The sequence below is a fragment of the Neodiprion lecontei genome, chromosome 7 (genome assembly GCF_021901455.1).
Source record: "Neodiprion lecontei isolate iyNeoLeco1 chromosome 7, iyNeoLeco1.1, whole genome shotgun sequence".
Taxonomy (NCBI): Eukaryota; Metazoa; Arthropoda; class Insecta; order Hymenoptera; family Diprionidae; genus Neodiprion; species Neodiprion lecontei.
Genome location: NC_060266.1, coordinates 5,569,982 through 5,589,834, shown reverse-complemented (window position 1 = coordinate 5,589,834; position 19,853 = coordinate 5,569,982). Strand labels below are relative to the sequence as shown.

Here is a 19,853-nt window from a genome sequence, read left to right as displayed (position 1 = left end):
GCGACGTTCGGCGTTCGTCTCACCGATTCGATTCAAAGGCACGGTGCGCAATGTTCGTGACCCGAGAACGACGCGCGATTCTCGACAGTTTCAGAGTGAGACGGTTTGGAAAAAGTGACAGCGGCTAAATCCGTATTACCAGAGATGAGTTGGCAACAAGTACGTAGTTTGGCATCACTGATTAGGATATTCAATAAAATAGGTGATCGATTAACTAGTAATAAATATTCATTCGATGCCAATATTTAAATAGTTTGACATCGTGTTCGATTGTTTCATACAACAGGATAATGTTTCTAAAGAAATAGACGACTTGTTAACTAGTAACGAATCTTCATTTCGCACAAAGAAGTGGATAAAAAATATACGATTTGTTATAATAGTAAGTGAATCCTGTTCACTGTGACAAGACTTTTTTCTCGGTGTGGAAAGTTTTTGTCATAGATAAAAGAAAATCGACGTTATCAAGTAAGTGCGTAAATATCGCTGCGCATGTTAGTGGAAAACTGCAGATAATATATACTTAAAGCATAAGCAAATACGGGACTGCTTCCTTGCCACAAATATTTGGATATTTGCCATCGTGACAAAGCGCACGTATGAATAGGACAAATTTTATCACCGCGAATGAGATGGCAGCATACAAGCAGAAAGAATAAAGAAAACTCGAGTACTACCGCTGAATGCAATTCGTATGAGGTATTTATTGCTCATGTAATACCGTAACCTAGATTTTGATGCGAAAATATGAACTCCGTAGATGTAGAATCGTAGGAGGGTCACAAATCTCGAGTCAATCACAATATGATGTTATAAGTTATCATTGTTTGAAATGTTTGATCCTTAATTTAAAACAAATTTTTCCTATCATACTGCGGTAGGTCAAGAAAAATATGTTATGATTCTTGTTTAAACAGTAATTGTAAATAAAATGATATATTACAATTACTGTTTAAACAAGAATCATAACATATTTTTCTTGTTGTTACAACAACAGGTATTCGCATATTTTTTTTAAACAGGAAAATTGTGTCAAGGTTTTAGATTTCATTATTGTATAATAATATCAGTAATAGGAAGTAATCCTGAGTCGATGAAAAAGTTTGACAATCGTCACATTCGTGAATAATATTGTACACTTTAGTGGCTAGAAAGATATATGTATATATGTGAGATGCTTTTTACGGGTTATTGGAGAAATGAGGAAAATAGGAAACGAGCCAATTTCCCAGAAGGATCTGATGCCAAATAACACAAATTTATGTACCGTAGAGAAGCTTTCTTATGTGATAATACGTTATATCTAACAAGAAGTATCAGAATGTACAAGAAATAAATTTATTTTTCTCTGGGTTTTAGGTTTTTTGGATCACAGGTTTGATTTCTACTGCTCTCGAAAATACGAAAATCGAATTTTCGAACGGACAGCTCCAATCGATTGGCTCAAATTTTTTTCATTAATTCTTGGATGAAAAACGAGAATTTTGAGACCAAGATGAAAGCGGCCAAGTAAAAATTTGATGCCAATCGTTGGGGCTGTTCTTTTGAAAACTGGATTTTACTGTTTGAGGTAATAGCAAAAATGAAACCCGTGGTCCAAAAATCTGAAACCCAGCGAAAGATGTTTTTTTTTTTTGTGAACTCTACACCATGTTTAAAAATTGAAAAAATCATGAAACTCAGGCGACCGTTCTGACGTCCGACAAACGGCGTGTTTTGAGGCTCTGAAACCGAATTCCGCCATACGACGACATTAGCAATTTAATAGCTGTAACAAACATGCACTATTCGAGATCATCCAATTTTAAGACTCATTTCCAGTAACTCTTGTGTCATCTACAATGATTTGAAATACCTAAGAAAATTTTCATTAAACCACCCTCCAAAGTAATTTTTCTCATAACGAGAAATGGAAAGTGTAATTTTCTCAACTTGAAACAAAAAATCGTGCCTTACTTACACCGAAGGGTGGTTTCACCCCTTTAAAGCGTTCAATGTCAGATAAAAAAAAAAAAAAACACCTATCGCTTGGTTTTTACTCCGCTACAACGTATTACAAAAGAAATCAAATCGGAGAGATCAACATGCGATACCTTCCTTGTTAGTACGAAAGTGAGAAAGAAAGCTTTAAGGGAGCTTTCCAGTGTGAAATTTTCAAAAAATCGATTTTTTTTTTTTTGCTTTATCGAATAGTATACACTCTTCCGAATATTCCCTGAAATTTTCATGCCGAAATTCAGATTATTTCGGTTACTGTACAGCATTTCTTGGAAGAAGGTAACGGAGCGCTACAGCTGCCGCGTCGGCCGTCTGCCCGTGCGACCGTCATTTCTATTGTCTCGTTACTACCTGCACGTACATGAACTTGGTTCGCCAATTGTCGAAAATGTGAATTCGGACTATTGCATAATTTGACGTTAATTAGCCGTAAATTAGTCGCGCGACTTATTTTTTTGTCGCACTCGATTTTCAAAAAAAAAGCGGTGTACGGGCGCAAACACTCAAAACAATAACGAGAGCTTCAATCACTGTGTATGGCAACTAGCCCCAAAGCACGTATTCTGCGGCAAGCAGATAGTAGAAATCGCTACACAGTGTGCTGTGTGCACCTTCAATGAAGGTTACGAACCAATTTTAAAAATTTTGGAGACGATGGGATGCACGATAGGGCCGAGCGCCGCAGATTTCGCCGCTAAGTACAAGAATGCGCGCATCACCCAAGCAAACCGCCGGGCGTCCCTGGATAGCAAAGAGGCGAGGACAGCTCGTCGGACTGAACAATCCATTGAGCACGATCTTTTCGAAGAAGCAGAAGGGATATCGTATGGACCTGGCATCGCTGATTGACCGTAAGTAAACGATTTACCTAAAATTTCCGCACTTGAAACTTTGAACGCGTTTTTCTCGAAACAGCATTTTTCAAAACGGTGTCCAACTTGGAGGGCAGAGTTTTAAAGCTATCGAGTTGAATTTTTTACACAATATACTTAACGTCATTGTTTATCGTGCTATGGAAGCTTTTTTTTTTTTTTTGACATCTTCCTATTTTTTTGTAAAAAAAACTGCAAAAAAAAATGCTAAAATCGATACTTTTTTTTCAAACCGGCGCCATTTTTGCAAAAAAAAAAAAAAAAGTAAAAAGCCTCCATAGCACGAAAGCCAATTATATACCGATCAATAATCTTTTTGTGTTTTTTATTTCAGATCAAAATTGTGACCCCCAACGTGGACACCACATCCAAGTGCATTTTCTGCAACAATTGTTTCATCATTTTTATAGATATTAATTAATAAATAAATCGATCTTTAAAAAATTGTTTTGTATTCTTCAATACCCAATTACTATACAAAAAAAAAATCAGACCGATTAGATTATTTTTTCTTTAAAAAAAAAAATCGCGAAAAACAGCGATTTTTCGGGCTGTCACACTGGAAAGCTCCCTTAAGCGAAGAGAATCCCATCAGGCGCGCTTCAAAGGAGACATCAATGGCAGGGTGAAGTGAACTATAGAATAATATTTGCAGTCGGATAATGGGAGAAGGTACTTCCAAGAAGGGGGTGTTTCTCGAGGGTGCAGATTACGGTATATGTACCCATACCGCCCATAATGCCGACGAAGTCGATAAAGCAACTATGCCTGGAATACAATGACGGGGCTTACGCTTCGACTTTTCTGAAAATAGCGCTCTCTGGTTATGCAGTTATTAATTAATCGCAGATATTAACAAAGCACTTGGAACCTGTTACAAGTTTAGTTATCAGACAGATTTCAAAGCGTATCGAAGAGTCTGAGTTGCTGGTTGTCGATATAACCGATTTTTCTTCTATCGCGGGAGATGCAAGCGCTTCTGCGACATCTAGCGGCCATTTTTGGTACCTCAGAAAATTCCTCCTTTAGGCTATATCGCAGTGATCAAATTAAGCTGAATAAAATCAAACTTTTTCCGAGCTTGCTATACGACGTTAAGAGTCTACGGAAGCTTTTAAACACATCACTATAGTATTTGATTAAGCAACGAACTTGTAATTAGCTTAATGATTAAACTCGATTTCAGTACAATAGATAGTGCGGATGGTTTTATGCATAAACGTGTTTAACGTTAATCTAGTTCCATAATTCCAAGTGCTTCCGGTTCCTTCAGCAGTGTCAAAAGAAGTCGTGAATAATGCATGATATGCGGGAAAAAGAAATGGCGAAACGAAAAGGGAGAAGAATGAAATGAAAGATGAAGAAGAAATATGTATTTGGAAGAAACATTTCGGTTGAGAATAATTCTTTGTGTGTGACTCTGATTTTATTCTATATAACATGACAAAATCTATTTTTCTTTCCTTTTCGTCTAAGAACCGGTGGCCATTTGTCTTACGTAAATTCGTAAACAAGATTTTTCATCTTACCGTAATCTCTTAACATCGATGATAATTTATTCAGAAGTTTATCTGGCGCTTAAATTCTATTCCGAAAACGTGCCCTAAGTATATTGCAATTTGTTTGTCTCGCAGTTGCTGTTATGTCACATATTACATTACCGTATTATAAACATCTAATGATAGCATAATTCTAAATAATGGCCCAAGATCTTTGTGTTCAGTTTTGGTGTAGTGCATAAATTTACTGTAAACATTGATTTGAACTTTAGAGTAACTACGATATTCATGTAAAATGACGTGCGTTTCGTTATACTCTAAATTGTTCTGCATAAAAGCTGCAAAAATTGATCGAGCCACGGCATAATAATTTCTACCGTTTGACGATAGATGGTTTTTATCGATTACACCGGAATTGACAATCACGTATGAATAATTCGTGTTAATTGTCCACGATTCGAAACGCAATGACAAAACGGGCAATTCTCTCGCGCGAGTTGGCTGATTGTAAGTGAATTGGATGTAGTAAGAAAGGTTCGAATATTCATGGCATATCCTCCAGTGGATCGGATAGTCTGAATGGGCATTCGTATCCATTATACTGCCATCCAATTTACTCTCTCCGTTGCATCCGCGATTACGGTGGACGGTATCACCGATAAGGAGTCGCTAATATCGTCCACTATTACATCGAATTAGTCCAGGGGGAAAAGGTCGCTGGTATAATTGAATAGATGCAGCCAGATTACATTCAGGGAAACAGAAACGTTCCGTTGTGCTATGTTCGATGGTTTGCTGCACGGATTACATTTCACGGAGGGAAAGGAATTCTCGAATCAACCATATAGATTTTCTTGGAGTCCATTCGCTTCGAGCTAGTATCCTTTACTTGTTCCAAGTACGATGACTTCGATTTAGTCAGATTGTCGAAATGATTTGGTCATGCTAATTCCTCCATTCAACAAAAGTCTTTCTCGTTGTGATCGGGTGAACCTTTTAATCTGTTTCCGAAATTGAGACAGCTAAATGTCATTTCATTTGAAGTTTATGTAATGTTCCTCCGAGTCGCATGTTCGTTGTCAGATACTATTAGGAACTTCGAATAAAACAAGTGCACGAATCTAACCGACAAAAAATTTACATCGATCGAATGCCATACTTTGTTGATGTAACCGGAACTTATTTCTATATAACTGGTTGAATCAGTTCCACTAATTCGTTTAGGAGGTAAAAGAAATGCTTTGAAACAAGTAGAGAATGTATCCGTCGTAAACATCGGTATACTAGTACTGTAAACGGCCAATAGGCGGCGAAGCCTCTCGCTACAGAAGTAGCGTCAGAGGTAGTTATGAAACCGGATAGTCGGCCAGGATATCATTTACGAACACCGTAATATTAATTTGTCATTAGATCTATTACAAACGAAGACAACGTAATACCAAGTTTCGAATTGTCGAAATTGATGTCAACGATAAATAAACAAAAACCAATACAACGAATTTCATTAGATGTTTCAACCATTGAACTCTTGACTCAACATACTATGAATTAGAACAAGTATAATTTGTTTCGATATACAACTATTTCATATATTTAAAACTAAACGATTAAGGTGCGTTGAATCAAATTTTTAGTTACTTTAATCACATATTTTCTTGATGCGAAATTGACATTATTGCAACGAACGCATGCCGTTGTCTTGAATAAATTGACAGTCAGCATGATCGTTTAAAGGCTTGATTCAAATCTATATTAAGTTGTCACAAGTGTTTTGAGGCATTAAGTAAGTATTGTGAATATAGCATTTAGTTGAATCAAACGAATATCACTTGACTAAAATAATCTTTTCTCTTCGTGATATGTAGTCCAAGAACAGGCGACTCTTCAAGTACTTCAAGCATGGATTTCGCGCATTTTTATGTCAGACTTCACTCAGGCTTCGTCTTATTTGTGATTTTCAGGTGAAGAATGTGGAGTTCGGTGACAGCTGCAGGAACTGAGAATGGTCCAGCACCACCATCGCGAAGTAAACACAGCGCTACCCTGCTTTCCGGTCATGTGTACCTTCTGGGTGGTCGAAACGGCAATCTTCCCTTGAAGGACTTGTGGCGCTACAGCCTTGGTGAGTTTTTCAGTCATTCCCACAATCTAGTACTCATTTAAAGGAGAACCGATACGTTTTAACGCTTGATTTTTGACTTGACTTTGAATAGCTGCTTTTGATACGAAAATGTTCGCAAGTAACCAACGATTATATATGTATACTGAAAAGCACTGGTTTCATCCTTAATTCAAATTTATCAATTCCAAAAATGGTCCAACATTGTTTAATTGCACTTATTTCGCTCTAACCGACGTTTCTCAACGTAAATCAGCGTTGGCAGATAATGGCCATGAAAAAAAAATCGTTATGTAATCAATCCATAAGTACATCGTATACATATAACTGTTGAATAAAAACGGGGAAATTTTCACCCGAGTTAACGATGTTATACCGGCGATAATGACAGTGATAATCGTATACCGATCATAACCATGAGATGGAGCAGAATTGTGATAATTTTCGGTAGTTTGACCCGCGGCAATCAATCTTGTGATAACTATAAGTTTTCCTACACTGAGAAAAATTTCGTTTGTTGTGGTGACTAGAAAAATTCAGTAAGATAGGCATCGTTAAAAAAACTGTTCGAATATCGTTGGAATTACGAAAAACGAGGTACGCGTAACAATTTTGCGCTATTGTCGATCCTTGTTTGGTTATTGCAACGTAAAATCAGTTTCTGAGGTTTACTCTACTTTTTTAGTTAAACAAGGCTTTAACGTCAATTTATTCTTGCACAAGCATTAAATTTTCGCAACAGTTGCAAGAAAATATAGCAACAGTGATCGTAATGAGAAAGAATAGTAACGGATACTAGACTTTCCGGTAACAGCTAGAAAACTAATGTTCATTTTCTACCTAGAACTACATTTTGTCGATTGTGGTAAAAAATGAAAATAGTTGAGGACTGAACGGTAACCGGAACTAAAAAATTCTCTCAGTTTACATTCCATTTACCTAGCTGCAAGGATTTTGGTGGCTTTCCTCGCAGTTAAATTTTACCATTATAGTAAATCTTGAACCCACGGGATTTAGGCGTCGCCACAGGCAGGATACCATTATTCAGACTAACCGAGTTCCCGAATCCTGAGGTTTAAGTCACGCGTTGAGGTGTCACTTATATATGCCTATCTCTCCTTTCGAACAAACTATGTGCATTAAGGTCGGGTTTTTTTTTCACCTTTGTTATTTATTCGTACGTACCAGCAAGTACTTTTAAGATTTTTTCAAGCCCTTTCAAATCGCTATAACGCCAATTTAATACAGCAATCCACCTTCGAGGAAATTACTCGCAGATACTTTAAAGAGCATGAAAAACTCTGAAAAGTACCTTTTGACTTTCGTTTTAAATTAATCAATCTAATTTTGTGGAATTTTTGTACACTTCTGAAAAATCACAACGATCCAAACAACTAGATTGAACATTTTCAAAGATGCTTTGTTTACGTTAACGTTAATTTCAATCTCGTAATTTACTGCTTGTTGCCCATTCTGTAAGTTTTCACATCCGTCTGTTTGTCGTTTTGCTTTCCCCTGAAAAAACTGAGTAATAGCTTTGGTAGGTATTACAGGTACGAATCTATGAAAAAAATATTTATAAAATACTTTTTTTTTCTGTCTTTTTAGTACTGCTAGAATCAACTTCCAAATTTTTGGGTTAAATATATATGTATCAATGGTAATGTTTATATTTAAATATTCATCTAACATCGCTACTTGTTGTTTACGGGGATTTTAAGCACATTCAGAGCTCCGTAAGTACAAAAGAAAAAGATTGAATAGGAATTGTGAAGAAAGTAAAAAAAGATAGCATAAGTCTTTTGGAATTATTCAGTCTCAGTCTTGTTTAAAACTAATGCTGTTCATTTTACACGTAAACATTCAGTCTTCTTACTAAGTGTATTTTATTTATTTTTTTTCATAAAAATTTATCAAATATCTGTAAATATTCATATCTTGCATAAAAGTAAATCTTGATATGCTGTAAAAAAGCTCTTTATTTTAATTCAACATACCGAAATACCTTAAAAAAAAGAATTATACCTCAAGGGGGAAATTAAAAGTTATATTTCTCAGGCCTGTGTAATTGATCCGACGGATTATCCTCTTCGGTAAATAGGGTCAACCCGGTCAATATTTGTGGCTAGTCAAAGGAAGGTCAAACAGTTCTGTACAAGTAGCTGCAACACCATAAGCCTGCCTTTAACATGCATCGATGCAAGGGTGCAGCGGGTATGTATGGTGGACTCATTTCCGGATCGCTGCAACACGCGTCAACATTCTACGATATTTGCTTCCCTACGTTGTTATCCCTAAGTAATTGACGCAGGACCCTCATTCGCATTGTCGCAAGTCATCGCAAACCGTATTCGTCAACGATATCATGAACTCAAAAAACATCCTAGACTTCTTTTCGATTCTCGTTGTTTATAAAGAGAGAGAGAGAGAGAGAGAGAGAGAGAGAGAGAGAGAGAGAGAGAGAGAGAGAGAGAAAATGAGGCACTGCAGAGTTTACTCATGGATCATAATATACCTGCACTGAGAGAAATTTTTAGTTCCGGTTAACGCTCAGTCCTTATCCTTATCCAGTCCTATGTCGAGATCATCCGAACTAGATTCTTGACGCAGAATTCTCGATTCTCATGAATACTTCAACCCTGTTTCTTACTTTCCATACACGAACATGACTGTGTAAGAACTCTTCGAGAATATATGAATGGAAACTGCTGGTATTTCGATGTCGCAAACGATCATGCAAAAATTCTCTCACTCAAAGGGGTTTCCGACAACCCAGGATATTCGTCATGAATATTTTTATCGATATACTCGATACGATTTGATATTCACAATCAGAGAAGATCGTTGCCGCGATTTTTCAATAGCAGCCGGTGCTGAATTACTTATTATACTCGCGAATGCACTGATAAGCAGTATACAATTAGAAACTCTTTATTCTAACCAGCGTTGCCAACCTATCGGACGAATATTTCTTTAAAAGACGCCAAGACAATTCTTTAGGTATCTTAATTGCGCCACAATATTTCTTCATATTTCTCATTTTCGAGAGTAATGTTTGACGGTATTGGACCTCAATGAATACAGGACCACATTATATATTTCATTTTATCAGTTTATAACATGAACAATTTTTTTAGAAATGTATAATGATAATTACCGTACAAGGTAACAGACAGATTTATATCCTACAATCTGAATAGTAAATATAAAGGAATTAGGAACTTTTACTTATATAATAGGTTCTTATTTTTAATGTTTAAGACCATCAACTTGTCAAATAATTACGTTTGAAAACTGGGAATCTGTTGTTTCGATTTCACAAAGCATTTTTAGAGGATTGGCCATCAGTCTTGAAAATTCGTCTGAGATCTTCAGATTAACGACAATATTTCTTAATCAACAAATACATTGCGTACCTATAAAGTTAGCCAACTTATATCTAGGGAATCAACTGGGAACTAAACCTACAGTTGGTCACAAACACACTACAAGAAAAGAAAGAAACACAAATTACTGTGACGTGTGAAAAATCGGTTAAAAGACAATCGTTCGAAACGTTTGCGATTCGAATCCAAATCCCAAAAGCATCGTTCACGAAATTCATACAAGGTTAAAAATCTAGTGAATTCGTTTGATTTCACTCCACGATAAATCATTTTACCCGTAAGATTACTTTTCTCAAACAATCGCGTAATTTCTGCTCTTGCGTGTAACTCGGAGCAGACGAATAGAACGTGCAGGGAAATTTCTGACCGCACGTAGCTCCGTCAGACTATGAATCCGGAATGAGAGAGAGAGAGAGAGAGAGAGAGAGAGAGAGAGAGAGAGAGAGAGAGAGAGAGAGAGAGAGAGAGAGAGAGAGAGAGAGAGAGAGAGAGAGAGAGAGAGAGAGAGAGAGAGAGAAACGGAACGCATGTGTGTGCACACTTATACGTAGGTGGGTGAATATTAAACCTACCCCTGCAGAAGGGTTGCACCCCTTTCTCGTATCCCCAGGGAATCGGCCACAGAGTATTTCGGGTATTATGCCGCCGTCCCGCGATGCTTTTTCTCCGTGACAAAAATATCTGACGCGGAAACGCGTAACCCAGAACTAAAGGGAAGTAGAACGTTCAAAAAACGAAAGGACGATATTACAAAAAAAAAAAAAAATAACAAGCTTAATACGTGTAATATTGCCAAGTTCCACAAAATGCAGGCTGAAAAGTAATCAAGTAGAAGAAGAAAAAAAAGAAGAGTATATCAGATTGTATTAATTAATTATTAATGATGCCCTAGGCATGGTGTATTATATTATTGTTATTATTATTATATTCTTTGTGATGTTTTTGGTTATACTTTTAATTATTCTTCAATCTTACCAAACTATAATTAAAATTCATATTACGTGGTACCAACACAACGGAACTTATCGCAATAAACGACTGATGATTTTTAGACAGCTGTGTATACTTTTCTGCCGCGTGAATTGAACAACGTATCGTCGTGCATTTGAAGCGATATTCAGAGACGATGTACGGTATGATATAAATACAAAAGTCAAAATCTTTATACCAGCTTAAGTGAAGAGGATTTTTTGAAAATTGGAATTACATTTTGGCAATGAATTGGAAATCAAAGAACTCTGGAAACTTGGTAATATACTACTGGTGTAATACCTATATAACATATTTATTCATGTATCGTTATTCATTTTATTATTAAACATGGTTAATCATCGTCTTCTAGACATGCTGTCAAACACTAATATTTTAAAAGTGTTAGGTTTTTTTTTTTGATTAAATAACCCGACGATGTACGGTTACTTTTTGCCCAAAGCCTTCTTCAATCTGCTCTAACAACGTATTGATTATTCAATAAAATTATTAGGGATTAGCATTATTAAAATTATAAGTCATTTTTCCGAATTCACAGCTTTTGCTATTTTTATGTGTAGGTATGATGATTTTTATTCTGCGTAGCGCTTATTGATAATAACTGTTATATTTTTTCAACATCGTCTCAACACAGTTCTTCTGAACAATAAATCAAGGTGAGAACATCACATCGTGTTAGTAATAAACTAGACATTCGATCATTTTTCTCGACAGAATTTATTCGTATTGCCAATTTTTCGCCTGTAAACTTTCAACAATTGGATCAAGTCCACATCTCGAATTGTCATGCCTGAATGATATTACCTATCCAACGGTTGAACGATAAAAAAACAAAGATGACGAAAAATGGACCCAAAACACTGTCCCTCGTTGTTCAAGCGATACGGAATATGAGCGAGGTTCAAGGCTGCACATCCAGGGAAATCATTAACTATATCACCTCTGAGTACGGTGTGAATGAACCGACGGTGAAACGACAGGTTGTTACATAGCTTACCGATATTATACCTAAAACCGATGAATCTTACGTGACGTTAAAATTCACACGCATGCACATTTTCTAGATAAAAAAATATATCCAAGTAGGCTTGTCAATTTAGCAAGATCGTGAGTCAAACTTGCGAAATTGTTGAAAAAAAATTTTGATGTATTTTTGTCCCTATCATCAATTATTCTAAAACTCGCTGGTCTAGGGACTTATTTTTTTCACATATGCTTGTTTTTTTTATGGTCGTATAAGAAACTTGCTGACGAGGGTCAAGCGGTGCTCGAATTTTCATTGTTGTGTGAAATATTTAAACGCGGATTTTTGCAACAACTCGCAACGACTCTTTATATCCGACTCACTCGTGAAAGTATCTTAATTCGTACGCAAAGTCTTATGATTATTGAAAAAAATATCCAGTACAATTTCTCGATTTAGATGCATGGGGTATTGAAGCAATGCCTCGCGTATGGAATTCTAAAATGTGTCAACGGACGCTACAGTTTTACGTCGAGAAACGAGCCGCGGTCATCGACGGATAGACAGTTATCCGATAAAAAGTGCAGCAGCAAGCCAAGACGACTTAGAGCTAGAAAGTACTCCGTCAAGAATAAGAGACGCCATTCGAAACGACGTGCCGAAGGGACACGCGTCAAACGACTCAAAAAAAAACACCGACGTCGCAACAATGTCGGCGCCAGTTTTCACAACGATATCAAAAGTTTCAGCAGCACTCGGAACACTCGAAGCTTTACAAGCGCTGCTGGTGCTTCCGGCACCACTCGTGTTTAGACGGTTTAAAAATATCGACAAAATCCTGCCCACCACCTATAGCGTTAATTTTAGCGTCTCAACGTGTCGTTAAAAATCCATCGTTTCTGCAAGAAACTGCAATGACAAGAATTCATTTGTAATTATACAAAACAACTCGGTAAAAGTCGGAGGAAATTCTTTGGATGAGGGTCTCCTTAATAATGTAGGGGTTTGTAATATTACATGTCTCTACGACTTTGTTTTGTAATAAAGTTTACGTGTCATGTATTCTTGTTACTCAATTTTAGTTTTGGAAGTAAATATTCGTGGGTAAAAATAGAGACATTATTTTTCTATGCAAAATCATAGGTAAGCCCAATTTTTGCTCATGGATACTCGATAAATTCCTCAACATATCATAAACAGGGTGTTTCCAATGAAACGCTGCAGTATATTGGATTGCCTATCGCTGAGGAGAACAAATATCGGTAATACAGAGCTACGGAGTTATCGGTAGCCAGCGCGTTTAAAGTTCTCGCGAGTGAGCTGGAACAGTCCGTATTGCAGAACGTGTGGATTTGCCCAAGCAGTTGTTTCGATGTTTATAACCTATACTGAAACGTTCAGTGATCGCGTTCTGGAGTCGCGTTAAGGATCTACTGTCTATACATTTCAAAACAGTGAGAACATTCTTTAAAAATTCATCTGTATTCAGAAAAATCAACGAAATCATTTTACATGACATAAAAAAAAAAAAAAAATAAAAAAAAGAAACCACCCTATAAATGTGTTGAACAATGTTTTATTTAAAAACAATTTATCGATAACTTGGGCGTTGTTATTATTCATATTTAATTTTCTCATCGTCTTTATCGTGGTTGATTTTTTCCGATTTTTATCTTATCTTAAAGTGATTACATGACTTGATACTGACTCGGTAGCTCTGTTTTACCAATATTTGTTTCCCTCAGCGGTAGACAAACCAATACACTGCGGTGTTTGCTTGAAAACACCATGTAGAAAGCAAACATTAACACATGTTTTTCGGTAACGGCAGAGTGAATATGTTGCATCGGACGAGCGAAATACGCCGTGAAAAATTCAATTAGAGTTTGAAATATAAGAAAAGTATGCCAACGACTTAGATATGCTAATACGGGAAGAAATATGGGGCAATATAAGTGTAGCTGGGGATGTGCTTTGCGCCCCCTCGCAAGCTCGAACGCCTAAGGTCTCTTCTAAATATTGACCACGACGAGTTCATGCAATTTGAATCTGCCCTTAACTTTAATAAAACGTGGTTCCCTGAGGAGCGAGAGGTCCTTGAACCGCGCGCTTGGGGGAATCTGTCGATGCAGTGAGAGCGGAGGGTGTAGCTCGGCACAAAGAACTCAGGATCCACAGAATCCGGACCCTCGAGCCTCGAGGATTGTTATATTTAACGCTTGGTATTTTTTGCCGGTCGGCTGAATCCGACAGAAGAAATCGTCGAAATTTGTCCATCGGTAATTTGCCTCGCGGTTTTCCGTCTCGATGTTGTGAAAACGGCGTCTGATTGTCCCAGGCAAGAGACACTGCTCGGCATTGATGAGAAAAATTACAATTGTATTACAATAAATTTTTACCGAATCGATCATACATAAATATCACTTACACGGATTGTAAATAAAACGAAATCAAATACTATTTACAAATTCGGTTGGTATATTATTCCATTACAATTCACCATACGAATTACAAAATGCGAATGTAATTTGCATTTTTTCCTTCGTCCAAGTTACATTTATATTTTGTTTCATTTTCTTATCGCAAAATACAAACGTCAATTGTAATTTACATTTCAATAGTAAAATGTAAATTACAAATTGAATATGTAATTTGTAATTATAGTGTAATTAATTAGAAATCAGAACTAGGCAATGCCGGATATGTACCGCCTGTGGGTAAAGTAGTTCTTTTATTTTCTTTTTTCTTTTTTTTTTTTCAAGCAAACTCAGCAGGTCAAGAGGAACTCACGAAAGAGTTACTCGGCACTGGGACGCGTGCTTTTAGAACAAAGAGGAACTTCCGTCCGAGTTTATAACACGCCACTGCCTACTCTAGTCGTTGGGCTCTCCTAGAGATGGCCAAGATTGATTGCATCAAACAGTACGTGCCGTATCAATCTCCTTGTTCGTAAAACAATGCCACCGTTGTCCGAGAGTCATTGCAACGTCATGGAATGATCGGTGAAATTAAAAGTAAAGAAGCCGTCTCCGCGTAAGCTCTGGAAGATTGCATCGCGCATTTCTTGCGAACTTTGAATTAAAAAAGCTCGAAAAGCTTCACTTAAGAATCGTCAAGGGAGCCCGAAACAAGATTCTTGTTTTCGTCTTTCCACCGAGGAAACTGCGCAGAAATTCATGGAATTTCTGTCGGCAGGGTGAAACAAGTTTCCCAATTACATCCTCAGAGACCTTTTCGTCCCGCGAAATTTAATCGACCGTTTTTGCCTCTGCCCTTCGACCACAGTCTTTTCGTCCTGAAGAAGAAAAGTTGAAAGTGCGCAATGCGCCGAGACTGCCTTCTTTCAAGGCATACAACGTCTCGACACTAATGGTTCCATTTTGTACCTTTCCTTCCTTTTCTTCTTTTTAAATCCCGAGTCTAGCCGTCGGCGTATTTTTTTACTAAAAAGAAATACACACCGACGAAAGAACTTACACTCACGCTTTTTTTTTATCTTCCTGGTTTTTAAGGAGTTGTTATATAGTTTATCCTTGTGTTTTTATGTGGGTATTTATATCTGCATCGTGAAGATTAAAATCCTTGGATTTGACTTCAGATTTTCGGAAGCTTTCAATGATGACGTACTACTTCACACTCAATGGTACCAGTTTTTGACGCTGATACGTATTAGTTAGACCGAAATACGGCTTTAAGAAACAAAGAAAGAAGATTTATCACACTTCGTTGATCATTTTGCATCCTTGTGGGTGATAATTGCTGGAGTTAACATTGTTTTTATCATGATTGCAGCTGAAAGCAGATGGGAGGAGCTGCATCCTGGAGGTGAAAGGCCATCCGCCTTGCAAGAACACAGTGCAGTCGCTTACAAGGATTGTCTCTACGTTTTCGGTGGGGAGCTTGGATTCTCAGCTGGCACAGAAACGCCGCTTTGGGTTTACAATGTCAAGGTAAGAAGCTATAATTTCACGTATTTGTGAATGCAACGTTACAGAATAAAGATGCCCCAATGCTGTTGGGATTCTTGATTTCATAAGACGCCATTTTGTGATGCGCTGAATTTCTTTTAAACAAAAATCACCACAGCTGGGTCGCATTTAATTATGAAAATGGTCTTACCTTGCACGTTTTACTCTACATCGACTCAACGTCACAAAATGGAGGTCCAACGGCTTGCACAACATCTTCTGTCCTTTTTTATTTGAAAAATTTGCGTAAAACGATCAGCTGATTGCCTGCGTCGACGCCATGTTCGTTTAACTAGTGCTTAGAGCAACATGGCGTCTGCACGGGCGATCAGCTGATCTCTTCAGGCCAATATAACAAATGCCAACGCGTAGAAAATATCGTGCAAGCTTTTGAATATTCATTATTTCGACGTTGAGTCAGAGAAGAGTAAAAAATATGTGCCAAAAAATGGTTTTATAATCAAATACGATCTAGCTGATTTGTGCTAAAAAAATCACTGCCGCCAAACGATGTCTTCTAATTAAGGATCGCAATAAACTACGTTGGTATTTGTTGTTACATTTGGTTAAAATGGTCAGCTGTTGTTCACCCAACCACGCCCGCATTGAGGTTTCCAATAGAATTCTTTCAATTCTTCGTAAGATTAATTATTTGGTAGAATGAAAGCGGCGCCGAATGAAGCCTGAAAAAGAAGCCCTACCGGTATAAAAATTGGCCGGTATTCACCTCACGGAGAAATAAATTTCGCGACGCATTTACGACTGGACTCTGGGGCGTTCGAGATAATTACCTCCTATCCAGACGATGGGGGAGCCGCTTGCTCCGTGAAGACGTGTCTCGAATTTCCAGAGTTACAGCTGAAAATAAAAATAAATATAACGGGAATGCTGTAGGCAGCAGAAAAAAAAGGGGGAAAATTAGAGTGAAATAGAAATCACAAAATGTCTACACTTTTTCTTTTTATCAACATTGGTAATCAATTTCCCTTATGCGATGATACGATTTTAATAATCAATGCAATTACCGAATGTCGAAACTAACGGGTGATCGTTTAAAATTTTATAAGCATATGATATATGATAAGCAGAAAATGGCTGCCCGTTTTTTTTGGATCGAGTCTCATGTCGAGAAGCCTGAAGGGAGGGAAGGTTGTCATTATGCAATATTGATAGCGGGGAGAAGATCTTCCCTCCTTATTAAGGGGGGTTCTTTTAACACCTTCCGTAACTCATGCTGTCTGCATTTCCATCCACCCCTGAAACTGTTGTAATATTTAGACCTTCAATTTCAACAACGGGGAGGTATCGAATTTTATTTCTTTTCTTTGGGATGGCTGTCTTTAATATAAAGTGAGTAATTCTTGTTGGTAGCATATCAGGATGTATAAAAAAAAGGTGTCAACAATAATGAAAACAAAGTCTTGTACCCAACGGATTTCGAATTGGAAAATTAGACACACGTTCAACAAAGCTTTATTCGATGATCCGAGTTCGTGATTGATTCTTTTTATAGAAAATCTAAGTTTGAGATGAGAGATCTTTTTTTTCACTCCATTAATTGCTTCACTGATTGTGAAAATAGTGCACCTTGTTTCCGGTCGACTTCGTCGAATGACCGTTTGTTTTCCACCCAAAGGTAATCAGACCTAGAACCGAAAATGAAAAATTGGCAAAAGGAATTCAGAGAGATTCAGAGGATTCACCCGTTAAAAATTATCCTGAACCTGAAACTTTTTTACTTCATATTTTCGTTGGCGAAAGGGACGTTGCTCGACATTCGCCTGTCAAGTCTGAGTGATTTTATTACAGACTTTAAGTAAATCTTGATTATGGTAAGAAATTTATTCCGACCGTCATATTATGATCGAATAACATCGGACGAACGGTAATTCTGAGGCGTACAAATTTCAGTCCATGATTCGATTACTCGTTTATCGAAAGCATAGAAGAAAAGAGGATGTCGACACGTTACCGGACCATCCCTTCGATCCTGCAAAGAGTATTGCCCTGGCTTTTGGCAGGTAATCAATTGCCCCCATTGTCGTCGCAACTCCCCCCTGCAAAGTGTCGCACATCTGAGACCATTATTCTTCGAGGTGTCAAAAGATGAACTATTCTAGTTTTTGTCACAAGACGTGACATTGCATACCCATAAGAACACGGCGAAGAGTATAGTGACTAATAGACAGACCATCTAAATTGGAGATGGGTACGAGGTATCTTTCTTACGGTACCTACGTATATTCTAAATATCGAATTCGGATTAGACATTCATTTTGCTCCTAGGTTTCAAAGTGCTTTGATGTCATCGGCACTGCGTGATTCAGAACAGCTGAACAACCAAGTTTAATTTATAAATTTAGCGCCTATTTCAAATCCTAAGAAGAGATTCTATTTCAATGCAATATTAGACCCTCCTTTGACGCTGAAAATCTTCGAAATCTCCCGATTTACCAAGTTTAGGTTCAAAGTAGGGTCTGTTTAGAACCTCCTTTAACCCTCCATAACTGTATTCATATCAACTTGAAGGTCCTCTCATTAAAGGGGCTTTTGTATTTGTAAGAACGTTGGATAAATAAGTTGGAATGCAGTAACCAATTTCCAAATCTTATTGAAACTTATAAAAATTATGGTTTTATACGAGCCTTGGTAGGGTCAAATGTAGGCGTTAAATATCGACTCTGTCATAGTCGAGGTATGGAACATTAAAACGGGTGTGTTTCCTCTCCCAGACAGGGACGAGTAGGGCAGGTCCAGATAATTTCGGCTGTTCTAGCACCCCGAGAAAACCGCTAAATCAATAGCAACGTCATCGGTAACAAGTTTTACACAACCCTGTCCAATCAGCGTCCAGAACTTGAGTGACGGAGGGTTCCAGACAGCCCGGGGTGGAGGACATCCAGCAAGCGGGGAGCACTCTGAACATATTGATGCAATAGCGGTTAGGGTGCACTACATGCGCTATGTATCCGTGTATAACGTCACCTCTTCAGCGAGATCAGATGGATGTCACGATGATGTCTTGGCTAGTAATCGAGTTTTCCCGTTCGTTCCCAAGTTGGAAAATAATAGACGAAGACAAATTCCCCTCGGGGATGATCCTTGAGACCCTGACAGATGCTGCCACTTTTAGGTACCATGGTGCGAAACAAATCGTTCCACCCTAAACAGGGTAGGAAGCAAAAACTCACACTGTCTTCTAATCGGCACGCGGATTCTCCTGCTTATTATTCCTCGACTTCCAGCCTCTTCTCCAGACCTTGAAAACTTTTGACCATGCGGCAATTATTGATCGAACCATGACTCGAGGCTTAATCGTTACAGGAAATTAAACAGCATCGATGATAGTCGCGTGACGATGACTAGAGATTTTTTTTTTTTTGTCTTCTCTTATGTTGCTCGATCGCGTGCGCCTCCTTCATCTTCGTGTGTATCTCAGACGGAAATTTGATCTGCTGATAGGATAACGGCGGTAATGTGAAAATAGATTCGGGCCACATGCTTGTAAGTGAATTGAAACGAATGGGAAGTGTTTTCCCTTGTTTGAAATATGTTTATGGAACGATGAACGATGTTTAACTTGAAATCTCCCGAAATAACTAAACTATAATGCTGTGGTAAAGAAAGAAGGGAATATATTATATATTATAATATATACTTGTATCGATAAATTATTATTAATTGATTGATGGAGAATTCTAGGCTTGTTTCTATCGACCATCTGCGGTAAAGATCAGAATCGTTTGCTCGAGGCGATGACGTTTCAATTTTACTCAAGATTTACAACGATTATCCCTCGCGTAAATGGCAATCTAGACGGAGGGTCGTTTTTGGCAACATCTGGTGCTAACGGCCATCTCCTTCTAGCCTAATGTCCCTGGGGATTTCTTGAGTATATGGGCACATTACACGTGCACAGTTACATGCTACATGCGTATAGTTACTCGGTGCAAAAAAACTTGACTAATAATTACCGCGCGTCAGAATCAGTTTAAGCCTTTGAGTCATAGTGGTAAGTATTCTTGACACCTATTTTATATCCATTTTTTTGTATATT

The 19,853-nt window shown here is 37.7% G+C and overlaps 1 protein-coding gene across 6 annotated transcripts in view; it reads left to right on the top strand.

Annotated features, from left to right (window-relative positions):
• The window catches only part of LOC107220370, a 55,294-nt gene that overhangs the window by 13,152 nt on the left and 22,289 nt on the right, over nucleotides 1-19,853 (top strand). For 3 of the 6 annotated variants that reach the window (XM_046744936.1, XM_046744935.1, XM_015658942.2), the window contains 2 exons: nucleotides 6,331-6,491; nucleotides 15,621-15,778. In XM_046744936.1, the coding sequence (XP_046600892.1) occupies nucleotides 6,338-6,491; nucleotides 15,621-15,778 (312 nt within the window). In that variant the 5' untranslated portion in view covers nucleotides 6,331-6,337. Of the gene's footprint in view, nucleotides 1-32; nucleotides 160-183; nucleotides 203-609; nucleotides 700-6,330; nucleotides 6,492-15,620; nucleotides 15,779-19,853 lie in introns of those variants that run through there. The other 3 variants (XM_015658943.2, XM_046744938.1, XM_046744937.1) reach the window with 3 other exon arrangements.